Raw genomic sequence first — 16,503 nt, forward strand, 5'->3', positions numbered from 1 at the left:
CAGGAACTCGACCACGGAGAACAAGCCGAGGAATAAGGGGAAATGTTACCATAGTATGTTACATACCAATGGTACCAAAAAAGTTAGCAGTGCAGCACAAGTATACTAATCCTACGTATATCACAAAATATCACAGCATATTCTTCCGCTCCCAGCAACTATATCAGTTGGAATCCCGTTATTCGAACATTATACATTGAGGAAATAACTAGTTGATGCTGGTGGTCGTGCACTCAATGGAATATTGAGACGAAGACATGAAGTCTCTAACACGGAGGTATGGACTAAGAAAACGCATTCAACATGAACAACTACACTGATACCAACAACGCTCAAACACCCATCTACAATCTTTTGATCTATGCCTTGGCGGCGTTGGCCTTGGCCATGGTGTTCAAAGCGCTACCGTTCTTAAACCACTCGACTTGAGGAGTGTTGTAAGTGTGGGCAAGCTTGACCTCGAAGGTCTTGCCGTCCTTGGGGTGGACCCTCATGGTGAGGGGCTTGCCAACCTCGAGCTCAGTGCACAGAAGATCAACCTAAGATGAACGGTTAGCAATTTATATTCCAATGATATCTGACTGTAACTGACCTTGTCCTCTGGCTCGATCTTGTTGTAATCCTCTGGGTTAGCGAAGGTAAGAGGAAGCATACCCTGCTTCTTCAAGTTGGTCTCGTGGATACGGGCGAACGACCTAGTGATAATAGCGAGTCCACCCAGGTGTCTAGGCTCAAGAGCAGCGTGTTCCCGAGAAGAGCCCTCTCCGTAGTTCCAGTCACCGATAACAACCCAAGGGATGTTCTTCGACTTGTAGTCTCTGGCGGTAGCTGGGACAGCATCCCACTCACCGGTGGTGTAGTTTTGGACCTTGTTGGCCTCGCCGTTGGCAGAGTTGATGGCACCGATAAGCATGTTGTTGGAGATGTTGTCGAGATGTCCACGGTACTTGAGCCAAGGACCAGCCATGGAGATGTGGTCAGTGGTGGTCTTGCCGTCGCACTTGATAAGAATTGGGAGGTTCTCAGCATCCTTTCCGTTCCAGGCCTTGAAAGGCTCGAGGAGCTGGAGACGGTCGCTGGTTGGCGAGACGGCAACGCTGACGCCGCTACGCTCAGCCGGTGGTGCCTGGTAGGTGTTCTGTCCTGGGTCGAAGCTTCCGCTCTCTGGAAGACCGTTGCCGGAGGGAGGTTTGAGGAGGAACTCCTTGCCATCCTTGCCAACAAGCTTGTCGGTGAGAGGGTTGAAGTGAAGGCTTCCGGCGATGGTCATGGCGACGACGAGATCGGGGGAAGTGACGAAGGCGTGGGTAGCGGGGTTGGCATCGTTACGTCCAGTGAAGTTACGGTTGTAGGATGAGATGATGGAGTTAGCCTCACCCTTCTTGACGTCCTTGCGGTCCCACTGGCCAATGCAGGGTCCGCAGGCGTTGGCAAGAACCATGCCGCCGAACTCCTCCAAAGTGGCAAGCTGTCCATCACGCTCGATGGTGGCGCGGATCTGTTCGGAACCGGGGGTGACGGTGAACAGAGCCTTGGCCTTGATGCCGTGGTCGAGAGCGTCGCGAGCGATCGAGGCCGCGCGAGACATATCCTCGTAGGAAGAGTTGGTGCAAGAACCGATCAGACCAACCTTAAGCTCCTCGGGCCAGCCGTTGGCCTTGACAGCCTCGCTGAACTTGGAGATGGGGGTAGCCAAATCGGGGGTGAATGGGCCGTTGACGTGGGGCTCAAGCTCAGACAGGTTGATCTCGATGAGCTGATCGTACTCGGCACCCTCATCCTCCCTCAGCTCCTTTGCGTAAGCACGGGAGAAGTCTCCGATATCCTTGCGCTTGGTGACGGAAAGGTAATCGTACATGCGGTCGTTGAAGGGGAACAGAGAGGTGGTGGCACCAATCTCGGCACCCATGTTACAGATGGTGGCCATACCGGTACACGAGATACCGTTAACACCGGAGCCATGGTATTCGACAATGGCACCAGTTCCACCCTTGACGGTCAGAATTCCGGCAACCTTGAGAATAATGTCTGTAGCCACGTATATTAGTAATTGTTCAAACAAAGAATTCGTACAAACTAACCCTTTGGCGAGGTCCATCCAGACATTTGACCAGTAAGCTTAACACCAATGACCTTAGGGGCCTTCAGCTCCCAAGGAAGGTTGGCCATGACATCAACGGCGTCAGCACCGCCGACACCGATGGCGCACATACCCAAACCACCGGCATTGGGTGTGTGGGAGTCGGTACCGATGAGAAGACCACCGGGGAAAGCGTAGTTCTCGAGGAGAATTTGGTGAATGATACCGGATCCTGGCTTCCAGAAACCAATGTTGTACTTGGCGCAAGCGGTGGCAAGGAAGTCGTAGACCTCCTTGTTGATGCTGACGGCACGAGCCAGATCCTTGTCGCCGCCAATTTGGGCCTCAATAAGATGGTCGCAGTGGACGGTGGTAGGGTTGGCAACAGAGGGCATGCCCGCGGACATGAATTGGAGGATGGCCATCTGAGCAGTGGCATCCTGGCAAGCAACACGATCCGGGCGCAGCCTCAAGTACGAGGAGCCACGCTCGATTTCCTGTCCGTGAGGATCATCCAAATGAGAGTAGAGGATCTTCTCGGCGTAGGTGAGAGGCCTGTTCAATCGTCCGCGGACAATGGCTAGGTTCTCAGACATCTTCTTGTAGTTGATGAAGTTGTTCTTCTCGTGGATGTTCTGGGTGACCTTCTGGTCAAGGCTCGCATCGCTGGCAGTTGCCATTGTGCGGCGCAGGCCATGCTGGATGACCGCCCGGCGTTGGGCGGCACCAAGAAGTTGTCTCGACGCCAGCATTGTGAGGTTGTCTGGAGTAGAGAGTGTGTTTGATGGAGAAAGGAAGAAAATGAGGGTGGAGAGCAGGAGAAGCCTTATCACGTAGGAAGCTCGGCTACTACGACTTTCGCCGAAGCCCAGCCGTTGCTGTTGATGATGTGGGTTTTACAGTGCGAGGGTGGGGAGGGATGACCAATGAGAGGAGGGCTATTAGCTTTTCCTCCATGACGGGTACAATCTACACAGCCGTGTATTGGATGGACGGACAGGTCCTACGGAGTGTACATGGCATAAATGGATTAGTCAGCTCGAACTGCTTCTCGTGAAACGTGGGAGCAAATGACGTTTGTTGATTTGGGTCTGGAGACCACTCTGACTTTACCAGCGCGCAGATCTAACGACATCATAGCTAGTTTTGGCTCGAAGGGAAAATAAAAGGCGGTCCCGAGTATGCCGGGTGCAGGTTCCAATTGATCAATTGATGCATGCTGGATGCTGCATACAGCATACGTCTGATAAAATACCCTCCAATGTTTTGACTCCACACAAGTAGAACCAGAGAGAGAAATATTGCTGCCCAGAGGAATAATCATGTGAAAACGCTTTTCAATTATTGTGGGGCGGGCATGCGACGACGAGCTGGAGACAACATAGTCTGTACTGTACGTACGTTACTTACTGTACTCTGTACTCCCACTCTATCCGGCGTGCCCGATAATTCCAGAATGTCTCAAGCTTTTACCCTGCGCATGCACAGCCATTCCCTTCGGTCCCGGTGCTGCTTTGCTCACTCGCGGGGCATATTTTCATCCCTCGGCTTGAAGTGGGTTCCGGCAAAGGTGGGGCACGAAAAATGCAGTTTGGTCTGGAGACGTGGTGAGCCGCCTAATCGGGTTAGCCCAGAATATATCTCCAACCTTGTTCGAGTATAACGGATTTTTTTTGCGTCTGGAGACCAAGTCAGCAAATCATTACGATCACCAACACCACACGCGCACCGTGCAACCCCCGCAGAACCTCATCAGACAAGGCAGCAATCATGGGTGTCGAGAACAAGAAGACCAGGACAAAGACGAGGAGGCACACGAGGTATATGACTTGCCCATCCCTCCAATACATGGACTATTTTACTTGTGGTGCACTGTGATATACAGTGGAGTATCTATATTTGAAGGTATGCTAACCACCATGTTCTAATAGAGATCTCGACCAAATCAAGTCTGACATGCTGTCGTCCAAGCATCTTTCACAATACCAAGCAACAAAAGCGACCGAGGATTTGCCAGGCCTGGGAGAGTTCTACTGCGTCGAATGTGCGAAATGGTTTGAGGGAGAGAACAGCCAGAGGACGCATTTGAAGGGCAAGAACCACAGGAGAAGGTATGGCAGACAATACAGCATCAACTGACAGTTTGCTGACAATCCATAACAGAGTCAAGGCGCTAAAAGACGAGCCATACTCCCAAAAGGAAGCGGAAGCTGCAGTTGGGTTGCGAACAGACAATGGACCGCTACGATCGAATGTGAATAAGGCACAGACTATCGACGTTGAGATGGCAACATGAAGAACCGACCCCGCCATGTTTCGTACCCGGAAGCCGCCTTCCCATTGCGATAACAAACTCGACGCCAGCATTTCCCGTTGAAAAGTCGAGCGGGCCCCACATATAGCGCTGCTCTGGATAAAAGTATGCCTTTATCGGAAATATTGTCTCTGGGGTATTTCTGGTATCTTGATAGTCCTACTTAAGGCTACTTCCTCGAGCCCTTGCCAAACCACTGCCACGAGCACCCCGGTACCCGCCTCTGGGAACGCCACCCCTCCCGGTTGATGATGCTCCACCACGACCAGGCGCGCCAGCTATCCTTGAGGCTGGAACAGGAGGGGTGTATTTTGGGGTCGCTTTCGATGATGTTGGAGGGTTGTCGACAAACGATGTGTCGGTAGTCCTAATTATCCACGTCGTTAGTTGTTGAATCTTTGAACAGTAGTTTAGATCATACATGAAAGTTGTTTCTCCGTCAAAATCGCCGCCCTGAAATCTTTCTGAGTTGGTCGATCGGTCTGTATGCTATTAATGGAAGTCTTCGTAAAGCGCAGTGATTCTTCTTACTCAGTTGTTCCGCTTGTTGGCGAGCTCGACGAAATGAATCCGCCACGGGGGCCTATTAAGTCAGCAACGTAGATAAGCCACTACCCCTCCATTCCTTACCTCTGGGAAATCCACACAGAACGCATTCATATTCAGCCCGTAAAGGAAACTCGCAAAGCTTTCGCTAAATCGTGACAGACTCTCGTGCATCAACTGTAGATGCATAAAATTCGCTTCCAAATCCGCCATTGAATCCGACAACTCCGCAAATGCGGGCTCGAATACCTCTAGTGGCGCATCGGAATTGCCGCCAACACTCGACCTGCCGGATTCGCGGAAAGAGGATTTCGAGGAGGGGCGAAGAGGGGTCGTTGGGCGCGAGGTGGGACGACGTGTTCCTGAGCTGGAGCGCTTGATGCTGCTATCGAGCGGGCTTTTTGACGCCGGCATCTTTATCGCTGCTGCGCTCGGGACTTATATTACGCTCGTTTGGGGATTTGGAAATTCGGTGACGTGGTGTCGCTGATTCTATGCACTTGCGGTCTGTTTATAGTTGCCGTTTTGTTTGTTCTGGAACAAGACCAAATAAAACAAGACCAAAAACAAAACGCCATCGCGCGATACCGCGGCTAACCTCCTCCAGATAAACGTCCCCACCAGATCGACACAACAGGGTAGTCCACCAGGCGTCATCAGGCTCTAAGATGGGAATCATGAAATCGAGAGAAACATGCTACCTATAGAAGCCTTATACACTGACTAGTTTCAAGAATTATTATAATACCTCACATTCGTTATTTTATTGCACAAGTCATGCCCTCGTGCGGCCATACTGCCTACGTCGGACATTATTGGCATTGGGCAATTTGGCCCGCATTTGGGGCAGTTACAACGTCCCTCCAAGTTCCCCACGCAGTTTCCAGACCTGTGCAACAGAACTTCTGACGGGAGGCCCTGAACAAAGTTCGCACCGTCCCCTATGCCAGCTATATCGGACATTCTTGTACACGCAAGGGTACTCGATTGGAAATCATCTCGTGATTCTGTTCGAAAACTGCGCCACCATCGCCAAGTCGTTCCTTGCGATTACACGCCCACAATCCCAACATTCCGGGGTGTCGCAACTCTCTCATCCAAGAGACAATTGAGCTCCTGGCGGACACGTGAAAACGAATTACCCCTCATACCGATCTTCTCACAGTTGAAACAGCAGAAGCTGCCCTTGACCCTTACAAGAGCCTTTTCTCATTCTCCTCGAAACGATAAACCGAAGTACTTCAGCCATTATCCACCTACTGGTATATACGCACGCAGACCAATTCAAAGCGCGGTCGGGACTTGGACAGCTGCTATATTGTTAGCTGCTATCAGTGGTTCAGTGTACTTCTTTACTGCCCGTCCGAAACACAGCGGTAAACTCGACATCGAATCGGGCGACCAGTTCCAGCAGTCTGAAGCACGCGACAACTCAGGTTCCACAAACTCCGCCGATATGGGAGAAACTAGCCAACCCGGGCATATAGGCAACTTGTCAGCGGAACAGGAGGAAAAGCTACAGCAATTATGGATTGCAACGCTGCAGGTATTCGGGGTTTTGGACAAGGAGCAGGCGAGGGCCCTGAGCACTGGTGTCAATGGTACTATTGTACCGGTGTTATCAAGGCAGTCGGCGCCAGCATCTGAACAGGGGAAGAAGAAGAAGCGTGGCTGGTTTGGAAAGAAGACCGAGTCGGAGGATACACCGGCTGTCAGTGGCGACGACAAGTATGGTCTGGCATTAAAGTTCCAGCATGCTCTAGAGAACGCACCACCAGAAGTTATTAAGCGTTCTTTCTGGAGCATGTTGAAACACGACCATCCGGATATGCTTCTACTCAGGTTTCTACGTGCAAGGAAATGGGATGTAGAAAAGGCCCTGGTTATGATGATCTCAACCTTCCACTGGCGATCCGTGGAGATGCAGGTTGACGAAGATATTCTGGTTAACGGAGAAGAGGCAATGCTGATAGATTCAACGAGTGATGACCCAGTCAAGAAGAGGCGAGCTACAGATTTCCTGACGCAAATTAGAGCGGGTAAAAGCTTTTTGCATGGAGTGGACAATTTGGACAGGCCTATGTGCTTTATTAGAGCACGTCTGCACCACGCAGGCGATCAGCTGGAAGAGGGTCTGGAGAGATATACCATCTATGTGATTGAAATTGCCCGATTCGTGGTTCAACCGCCTGCTGAAACTGCTGTAAGTTCTACATTCCAATGCAGATTGTATTAACTAATATTATACAGTGTCTCGTTTTCGACATGAGTGGTTTCTCATTGGCGAATATGGTGAGTGCTCCACGCCAGTAAGCAATTGGATGCACTAACTTCGTTTATAGGATTATGCTCCAGTCAAGTTTATGATCAACTGTTTCGAAGCCAATTACCCAGAAAGCTTAGGAGTTATATTAATTCACAAGGCTCCATGGGTATTCCAAGGTACCCAACCTTTATTTTCATAATAAGTCAGCCTACTGACTCGCTACATAGGAATCTGGAAGATTATTAAGGGCCTCCTGGACCCCGTTGTGGCCAGTAAGGTAAACTTTACGAATAGCACTGCCGATATGGAAGCTTTCATTCCGAAATCACGAATCCTCAAGGAGATTGGAGGCGACGAAGACTGGGAAATGAAATACATTGAACCCGTCATTGGAGAGAACGACTTGATGAAGGACCTGGAAACGAAGAATAAGATCCAGTTCGAGAGGGACGCCATCGTTGTGGAATTCGAGAAAGCAACAATCGCATGGATCGAGAACAAAGCTAGCGAGGAAGCAAGGAAAAAGCGCGAGGACTTGAGAATTTCCCTGGAGAACAACTACTGGAAGCTCGACCCGTATATCCGTGCTCGGTCATTTTACGATCGTGCTGGATTGATTCAGCCGGAGGGCAAAATCGAATTCTACCCAACTGCCGCGAAGGAGACCGCGGTTCCGGGGACCGCTGTTGCTGAGACCAAGGAGGTGGCAGCTGCCCCTCCAGCTGCGGCGCCCAAGGAAACATCATCCGACGATATTGATTGAACATATTGCCGGATATATTAGAACCATATTCAAGGGCACCCATACGGGCCCTAGCGCCGATTCATGAAGCCGAGATTAGTAGCATACAAGGAAGCGCACATAAACTATAGCAATACATAGTCTGGGATTTACTTGAGCTTGTATTCGTTTGTATACGTATTGTGATTTCCTCTCTACCTGTATGCGCACTGTAGTTACCATTTCTACATCTTCGCTTGAACTTCCGCCAGGAGCTCCTTGAGCTTGTCCATGTTGGTCTTCTGCTGGGGCCATCCCACCGAAAGCCCTTCCTTAACGTTTGGCTTCGGGATCTATATAAATCTTCGTCAGTAATGCGGCTGGAGTGGAGTGACATCCCGCGTACCATGTGGAAATGAACCTATATATTCGTTAGCATAGCTCATACTTGTAACCGGATCTATCTTACATGATCAACTTCCTGGTGAGCAATTCTTCCGTTGTTCTGCAGAACATTGTAGTTCTCGGCGCCGGTAGCGTTGACAATCTTCTTCACAACGGGCTGTACGGGTCAGCAACTGGACTCAATCCCTCTGTGTTTCGGCCTACCAAGAGCTCAGAGAGCTGGTCGTCCGGGATATCCGTGAGCTTCGCGCCGTGAAACTTGGGAATCACGAGCTATACACAGTTAATAGAAGCTATTACGGGGGGCGTTGCGGGGTGTACAGCATGGCCGCGGCTGAGCGGATTGATGTCGAGGAAGGCAAAGACCTTGTCACTCTCAAACAGCTTCAAGGAAGGGATGTCCCCTACAGATAGTTAGCTCTAGCATCTTCGCGAAGAATCATATGATAAAATACCCTTGATGATCTTGCAGAAAATACAGGCTGACATATTTTTCTTTCTGGGTTGGTGAACTTGAGAAGTAATCTGATGCTCCTTGAGAGTTGTCCTAGTTTTATATAAGCTCAGAGAACAAGGGAACGGACGGAGCTGTTGCTGGCGCCTGCATCGGGAACCCCGCCGCTGACACAGCGTCATGTTTGTGCGGGGGTTCACCAAGGGGCCCGTGCACGTGGCACAACCACTACTCGAGTATAGGGACCGCGTCCAAATTCCGTGAATCCATGATAGAACAACTTCCTTAAGTACTACAGTTCTCACGCGATAAGTCGATATAATAATTCCTCTAGATAATATCGAGATATACTGAATATCGAGTAATCAAACCATTACATAAGCCAAACGTCCAATGTGCCCTGAATGCCCTCATTTGCCCTTTTGACCACTAATTCCCTTTCTATACGCTCTAAAGAACGGAGCGTAACTGCCGGCTCCCTTATGCCACTATTCCCAGTTTCCGTAAATTCACTCAGAACTTGGAGGGCTTGTAGAACTGCCTGCGTAGAATGAACCACCGGCAGTCTAAGCTCCTCCCCATCGTCATCATCTTGACCTTCATTAGGAGGCTGGATATATTGTTTCAATGACCTCTTATAGTACTATATCCCCCTCGCTATCTTGCATACCCTCTTGTATTGTCTCCTCCGCTGGGTTTAGAAAGTTTGAAAGGTCCATCGCATCGTGAATTCGGCCGTGCTGTTGTACTTGGTTGTAAAGGTCAGTAAGAGGCGGAATGTGCTCAAGAGGAAGTTGGATCAGGTTTTTGATGATTGTGCTTTTGCGGAAGCAGTTGTAGATAGTCGTATTTGAGACATCGTGATACCACGATCGGATGATCCAGCGAAGGGCAAGGTGTAAGTTAATAGTTTTAAGAGGATCTTCATTGTTGTCGAAGGCGTTTAGCATGAACGCAAGCCATTGTCGACGATAATGAGCTTTAAGGGAGGCAATAATGCCTTGATCAAGGGCCTGGAATCGACTGTCGAATGCGATGGCCGAAGGTTCTAAAGAACCAGTCGATAGAGGCTTTTTGCGAAGGCTTTGGTGACTGGTGAGCATACCAGTTTCAGAGTGCGCGACGCTGCTCAATCGTCATTGTAAACAGCTGATTTCGAGGCATCTTGGCCTATGTAATATCGGTATAAGACGATATCTGGTCAAATCAGTTCGATATCGAGTGTATCGTAGTTTTGGTGGGAAAATAAAGAATCCTATAAAAAATATCGAGTTAGCGTGAATATCGCCTAATCAAGTATCGACTTATCGCGTGAGAACTGTAGAATGCAGTCAGCTACCTCCGAGACAACAAACCTTTCGAAAAACTTCATTCCAGTAATGATATGAATATGCCGAAGCTATCATATAGCTGCAACCATCACGCTGTGCATTCAAGAGAGGTCCAGGTCACATTTCCGCAGTCTGGAGACAGATCATTCGATTCCTAGCTATAGCCATGGTATAGTAAGAGCCCGGCTATACAACGGTAACACCTTTCATCTCTCATATCTCATTCTCTCAGTCAGAAGATTACCATATACCCCTGATCACCGCGGCAGCTGCCCAACGAGCAGGTATGAGGTCGAGAAACAAAGATCGGTCGAACTCTCCTTCAAGTTGATAACTTCTCGCAGGCAGCTCCAATCATGACGTTTCATATGCCGGTTCCACATCTCAGAACACGTCCAAGCTTTCTTCTAATTTCCACGCCGGTATCCTTCACTTCGTTGCTTTATCCCTGACGCTCGTTCTGCCCGCCGGCCGGCCCCTCATAAGACACTTACTTACAAATAATCCAGACAACATATGAGAACGTTCAATCGGCCTAGTGCTATGGTTTTCAGCTATTTGATTTGGGATTCGGGAACATGGCATAGTCTCTAATATAACTTTATGAGCACCTAGAGAGCTCTTTAGTCTACACTATAAGACAAGATTCCTACAGTTCTCCACATGAAAGCTGATAATATTGTTGTTATCGTCGCGTCGCCGCTGAGCCATTGGGGGGATGATCGGATCATATGAAGTTCCGTTCCGATACGCGCTAGGGGGATTCTTGGATGAGCGATCGCGTCGCAAACCACAACGTCGTGAGAGCACGGTTTGGTCACGGCGTAGTCGTAATACGTCCTCGTCCTCGTCCTCGTAAAAGAGAAAGAGAAAGATGTCGCAACCACCTTCTCCCCATGAGGACGAAGATGCACAGGATGATAATGTTATCCATAACGAGGCTACGGAGGCTACGATGTGGAGATCGGACTCTGATGGGGTATCGAAGAGGGACCTAGAAATCATGAAGGGCATTGTTGATCACCTTACTGAGGCTAAGGACGAGAAGTGAGAACTACCACAATCCATCGGCGAATGATATATAATGTTTTACTAATTACCTACTAGCGATCGTGAAATTACGTCGGTATTCCAGCGCATTGTAAACAAAAGGTTCCTTCCGGATTACCACGAAGTCATCAAGCACCCCGTCGCTTTCAGCACAGTCAGGGTACGCTTATCTACCAACCTTACAGCTTCTTACGTACTAATACAATTGAAAGGCCAAAATACTTAGGAAGCAGTACTCAAGCTGGAAAGAATACGTGAGGGATTTTGCGTATATGTCCCACAATGCACAAGTATACAATCGACCCTCAGCCGAGGCCTACGGCGACGCACTCAAACTCCGCGAGATGGTGAAACTCGAGCTGGCCAAGCTTGTGGACCAGAATATCATATCTGCAGAGGACGCAGAATACCCCGATCTGGGTGAAATCCCCGACGTTGAGGACTCCCCACCTCCACAACCTGACGAGGAAATGCAAAGCGAAGACGAGCCGGTCGAGGATGACCGCGACGAGGAGGACGAAGATGAGGATGAGGAAGATGATGTTGATGACTCTGATGATGAGGGCGCCCGCAGGAGACGCCGCAAGGGCCCCCGATCATCTGCCGCCATTACCAAGCGCGAAGGTGGCAAGGTTGAAGAGGGCTCCAAGGATGATGCGGATGCGCATAAGAAGAGAGGAAGGCCACCGAAGGTCCACACACCAATGGAAGCGCGTATCAATACCATTCTTAAAGGTCTCAGGAAGTTCAAGGATGAAAAGGGAGACCTCAAGGTTCTACACTTCGAAAAGCCACCGGACAAGACTCTATTTCCCGAGTACTATCAAGAGATCAAGAACCCAATTGCGCTGGACATGATCAAGAGGAAGGCCAAGCGCAAGAAGTATAACTCAGTTGATGCCGTCATGAAAGATTTGGAGCTCATGTTCGATAACGCCAAAGAATACAATCTCGAGGATAGCGAGGTCTATATGTGCGCCGCCGACTTGCAGAGAGAGTCTCGGATTCTTGCAGAACAGGAGAAAACTAAGCCAGATAGCGCTTACGTCGATGAGGATGGCAGGCTTCCTCTACCTGAAATCCTCCACAATGGTGAGATTTGGAAGGTTGGTGACTGGGTCCATCTCCAGAACCCGAACGACCTCACAAAGCCAATTGTGGCTCAAATCTACCGCACTTGGCAAGATCCGGAAGGACAAAAGTGGATCAACGCCTGTTGGTATTATCGGCCAGAACAAACGGTTCACCGCTTTGAAAAGCACTTCTTTGAGAATGAAGTTGTGAAGACCGGACAATATCGCGACCACCACATCGACGAGGTTGTTGATCGCTGCTTTGTTATGTTCTTCACCCGATTTAATAAAGGCCGCCCACGAGGATTTCCACCTGACAAAGAAGTTTACGTCTGCGAGGCTAGATACAACGAGGACAAATTCAAGCTCAACAAGATCAAGACCTGGGCTAGTTGCGTGCCAGACGAAGTGCGAGAGAAGGATTACGAAATGGATCTATTTAACGTGCCAAGAAAGATGAAGAAGGTTCCTAGCCCGATCAAACACTTACTGCGCGAGGACGCAAAGGAAGACGACCCTCTTCCAAAGCCAACTTGGGGTGCAGCTAACGCCCCTCCGATTGTGGGCGCCGTTCATAAGCGACCCCGTGAGGCAAATGTGAGTTTTGGGTGAATTCAACTTACTAGAGCATTTTCTAACAACAACAACAGGAGTCCCCACCTCCAGAGCCAACACCTTCTCCTCCACCTCCTCGCCCCGTGGAGCCTGTCCGCCGCTCTATTACCACCGAACGTGCAACAACTTACGGTCAAAGCGACACCCCAATGGGCAACATGCAGAACACAGCTCCATCTCCAGCCCCAGCACAACAAACGCTCAACTCATACGGCCAGCAGTCCTCTGCCGTTCGCCCTTCAGCTTCACCAGCTCCCCAGCTCCACCAACAGTCATCATATGCTTCTTACGCTACCGTTGATGTACCGCCACCCCAAACCCCATCCTTCGCACCATCCACAACCCACAACAACCATGCTATCACCCATGCTCCGCCCTCCACCATCCACGCGTCCGCGCTCCAACACCCCGGAACCCCCAACCCACTCGCCAACTACGACAGTGGCTACGCCCGCTCAGTTCCCCAGCCGCGCAACTATGCAGCACCTCCCGCCGGCTCGCACGCCAATGCGTATAACCCTCCTCGCTCGGTTGAGGTGTACCACCTGAGCGACGTCGCAAATGCGAGTATTCCCCAAGACATCCGCAGCCAGTTCCACCGCGACGAGAATGATCGGGTCTTGTTCTTCACGGCGCCACCACTGGATGTGCCAAGGGTGCCGGCCAAGGCGCGCGTCCTGGGTCACAGTCTGAAGTACCTTGCAGCGAAGCTGAAGGATACAGACGCACTTGCTGAGGCTCGGAAGGAGAGGGATAAGAAGCTAGCGGAGATGTCGAGTGAGAAGAGGAAGAGAGATGATGAGGAGTTTGCAAAGCGCGAGGAGGAAGTGGAGCAGGCGAAGATCCGTGCACTTCAGGCGTTTAATCGAGATATGGAGGAGGGTACGTTGAGAATTTACGAGCGCATATTTGGTGCTGATGGGAAGGCGGTGATGGAGGAGGAGAGATTGACACTCGAGAAAGTACATGCTAAGCAAAAGCTGAAGAATGAGGAGTCGGCGAAGCGTGAGCGCGAGTATGAGGAGAGCCAGAAAGCCCGGATCTATAGATAATTGTTTCCAGAGCGGATGGGCAGGGTGCTGGTTTGGGGGGTGCTACGAGTATCGGGATATGGCGTTATGGACTGGGGGTGTTGGGAACCTGGAGTGCTTATGCGGGTTTGAGACTGATATGGTCTCGTATGGTTGTCATTATACTGTAACATCAGGCTCACTACGCCGTACTTTGCACCGGGGCATTACCACCTCACAAGGTCTGGGGCTATTATGTACCTTAGTAAATCAATAGATTCTCTGATTCTGGATCCCACGTAAATCACCGAGATGTTGATCACAATATACTCGTACTCGGCTTTTGGAATCATACATTTTATTTTCATTTATTTTCGTAAATAGATTCCTTTTAACTTTCAAGCCACCCACCAACAGCCCTCCGTGCACGCACAATAGGTATATACATAGAAGTGAACGTTTGTTTCGCCTACAACGAAGCAGAAAAAACAAACAACGAAAGAAGGTCAAGAATAAGAATTCTAGGAACGTCTATCTATCTCTACCGCAAAGGGTAGGAAGATAACAGGATCATGTATACTCTTTCCATCAACTTTCCAAAAAAGCGACTTAAGAACACACCACACAGCCCCAAGATCGATTCCATGAACCCCGCAACAGGGACGGGAGTGCGAATCTAGCCAGATGGGCACTCGCCGAGGAAACCCCACCACTGCTCAGCCCCAAACTGAACAGCAGAGCTGGTCTTCCACATCATGTTGTAAGGGCTGAAGAGCATGACACCAGATGGGACCGATTGGAACGCCGACTTAATAGCGGCGATGGCGGTCTCCTGGTTCGACGACGACGGGATGGCAAGGCCGTTGGCGGTTCCCTGGGATGGCCAGCCGGTCTCGGTGATGACAATGGTCTGGCTGCTGTCCGCGAGCTTGGACTTGAGGCTCTCAATCGACCTGGTCAAGAAGCTTCCGGCGCTGGCGGCATTGGTGTTAGGGTCGAAGAAGGGGTGGCTGTTGACGGCGCAGTAGTCGGCGTTGTCGCACAGGCTTGGGTTGGCGAGCGTGGCGACGAGAGTGTCGCAGGTGACGACGGGTCCGTTGTATCCGGCGGCTCTGAGGAGCGAGCGAGCAGAGCTCATGGCGGCAACGACGGCGGAGGCAGAAGACTGGCCACTGTTGACAAGCTCGTTACCGACGGAGATGGTGTGGATGATCGACCAGTCGCCGTTGACAGCGGAGACAATGTCATGGACAGCTCCAGAGATATTAGAGATATCGAAGATGCCCTGGAAAACCTTCATGCCGTGGGCCTTGGCAGCAGCGACCACGGAGGAGACGGCATTGCAGTCAGTGCCGTATGTGCGGACGGTAGAGTAACCGCTTCCAAATCCACCGAAGTCCGTCAGGACCTGGTCGGCGGTCTTGCAGGTGCCATCGTTGTTGTATGGGTTGTATGTGAGACCGTAACCAGCAGCGGATGGCTCAGATGCGCCGGACGACGCAGAGGGGGATGGAGAGCTATCAGATGATGCCGACGATGCCGACGATGCCGACGATGCGTTTGTGTCAGCTACCTTGTCGGCCACGACTGGTGCAACTGCCTCGGGAGTTGGGGATGGCGCAGCTGGGGCGGCGAGGGCCTCAGTCTGAGCGGCAGGCAGCTTAGTGGTGGTGGAGACAGGGGTGCCGTTTTGATCAACGTAGACAATCACGTGGGCAACGTTAGAGTTATCGCGGACAGTCACATCCTTCTTGGCATGGAAAGCCTCGTGGGCATGGCGTCCTGCGGCTCGTTAGTAGCTAATCCTTGAATAGCGCCTCGGTCAGTTTGAAGAATTTAAAAGTGGCTTTACTTACTGTGAGGTTGAGCGACAGCAAGCTGGAGCAGCGAGATGGCCGCGAGTGAAAGAGTGGCAGTCTTCATATTGAGAAACTGAATAGGAGTTCTGAGTGTGTATTTTTGGAGAGAGGTATTGACTATTCGCAACGGCTGTCAGCAGGTTTCTATGTAGTTTAAGGAGTTTCATAAGGAGTGCTTGATCTTTAAAGCGAGACTGTGAGAGCAAAGAGATAAAAAATGGTTGGAATGTTGTGCTATGGCTGAAGCCATGTGGTGAATTTCATTGAGCATTTAAGGCAGACTATCTCTCACCCTCTGGCGTGACCGTGTTGAAAGTCCACTCTCATTCATCCCTTAGAACCGACTCTCGAGGCAGGCACGATTCTCATGAACCATCTGGGTTCTACAACGACCACAGCTCAAAATAAAACGCATAGAACTCTCACAAGGAGAATTCGATTTGGGAAGCTTGACATATGATAAGAAACGTAAAGACATACCCCTAGGTGTCTATATCTTCAGACTTTGCTGAAGCGAGAGAATGTGATAATGTGATGCAGCCACAGGCGCAATCGACGATTTATACGAGGCAGTGACGAAGACCGGCTAAGACTAAGCTTTGTAGATGCGACTGAAAGGAATGGACAGGAGGTTTATCGAAACCGAATTGAATATCCTCCAGAGGCTTTGATGGGCGAGTCGCAGACTACAAGAAAAAGGGCTTGCGTGGTCGGTGGGCGTTTATAAAATGAAAGTGTGACGAAGAGGAAAGAATCAACGCGAGGCCGGGGGGACAGAA

General features: G+C 50.4%; 7 protein-coding genes across 7 annotated transcripts; 3 read left to right on the forward strand and 4 right to left on the reverse strand.

Moving 5' to 3' along the window:
* Positions 1-147: 147 nt before the first annotated feature.
* On the reverse strand, positions 148-3,139 carry ACO1 (Aconitate hydratase mitochondrial). The gene is made up of 3 exons (XM_024468274.1): positions 2,082-3,139; positions 593-2,028; positions 148-539 (listed from the first exon to the last, which is right to left on the reverse strand). The coding sequence occupies exons 1-3, from the start codon at positions 2,830-2,832 to the stop codon at positions 360-362; spliced, it is 2,367 nt and encodes a 788-aa protein (XP_024322773.1). The 5' UTR covers positions 2,833-3,139; the 3' UTR covers positions 148-359.
* Positions 3,140-3,850: 711 nt separating this feature from the next.
* BUD20 (Bud site selection protein 20) lies at positions 3,851-4,376 on the forward strand (the record flags this gene model as incomplete). The annotated part of the gene is made up of 3 exons (XM_024468275.1): positions 3,851-3,900; positions 4,012-4,191; positions 4,244-4,376. The coding sequence occupies 3 exons, from the start codon at positions 3,851-3,853 to the stop codon at positions 4,374-4,376; spliced, it is 363 nt and encodes a 120-aa protein (XP_024322798.1).
* DAM1 (DASH complex subunit) lies at positions 3,878-5,467 on the reverse strand. The gene is made up of 4 exons (XM_024468276.1): positions 5,025-5,467; positions 4,926-4,977; positions 4,816-4,876; positions 3,878-4,761 (listed from the first exon to the last, which is right to left on the reverse strand). Exons 1-4 carry the CDS (start codon positions 5,352-5,354, stop codon positions 4,554-4,556), a joined length of 651 nt encoding a protein of 216 aa, XP_024322797.1. The 5' UTR covers positions 5,355-5,467; the 3' UTR covers positions 3,878-4,553.
* Positions 5,468-8,106, forward strand: VC83_04648 (uncharacterized protein). Its single transcript, XM_024468277.1, has 5 exons — positions 5,468-5,578; positions 5,675-7,143; positions 7,191-7,232; positions 7,283-7,382; positions 7,434-8,106. Exons 2-5 carry the CDS (start codon positions 5,884-5,886, stop codon positions 7,967-7,969), a joined length of 1,938 nt encoding a protein of 645 aa, XP_024322568.1. The 5' UTR covers positions 5,468-5,578; positions 5,675-5,883; the 3' UTR covers positions 7,970-8,106.
* Positions 8,092-8,907, reverse strand: HNT1 (hit protein 1). The gene is made up of 6 exons (XM_024468278.1): positions 8,788-8,907; positions 8,654-8,736; positions 8,537-8,605; positions 8,397-8,489; positions 8,334-8,348; positions 8,092-8,280 (listed from the first exon to the last, which is right to left on the reverse strand). Exons 1-6 carry the CDS (start codon positions 8,819-8,821, stop codon positions 8,173-8,175), a joined length of 402 nt encoding a protein of 133 aa, XP_024322567.1. The 5' UTR covers positions 8,822-8,907; the 3' UTR covers positions 8,092-8,172.
* A 1,378-nt stretch (positions 8,908-10,285) lies between these two features.
* On the forward strand, positions 10,286-14,206 carry VC83_04650 (uncharacterized protein). Its single transcript, XM_024468279.1, has 4 exons — positions 10,286-11,164; positions 11,225-11,327; positions 11,380-12,837; positions 12,891-14,206. The coding sequence occupies exons 1-4, from the start codon at positions 10,992-10,994 to the stop codon at positions 13,905-13,907; spliced, it is 2,751 nt and encodes a 916-aa protein (XP_024322717.1). The 5' UTR covers positions 10,286-10,991; the 3' UTR covers positions 13,908-14,206.
* VC83_04651 (uncharacterized protein) lies at positions 14,207-16,467 on the reverse strand. Its single transcript, XM_024468280.1, has 3 exons — positions 16,205-16,467; positions 15,722-15,841; positions 14,207-15,647 (listed from the first exon to the last, which is right to left on the reverse strand). Exons 2-3 carry the CDS (start codon positions 15,786-15,788, stop codon positions 14,542-14,544), a joined length of 1,173 nt encoding a protein of 390 aa, XP_024322718.1. The 5' UTR covers positions 15,789-15,841; positions 16,205-16,467; the 3' UTR covers positions 14,207-14,541.
* Positions 16,468-16,503: the final 36 nt, after the last annotated feature.

Source organism: Pseudogymnoascus destructans (assembly GCF_001641265.1).
Source record: "Pseudogymnoascus destructans isolate 20631-21 unplaced genomic scaffold scaffold_15, whole genome shotgun sequence".
Classification (NCBI taxonomy): Eukaryota; Fungi; Ascomycota; class Leotiomycetes; order Thelebolales; family Thelebolaceae; genus Pseudogymnoascus; species Pseudogymnoascus destructans.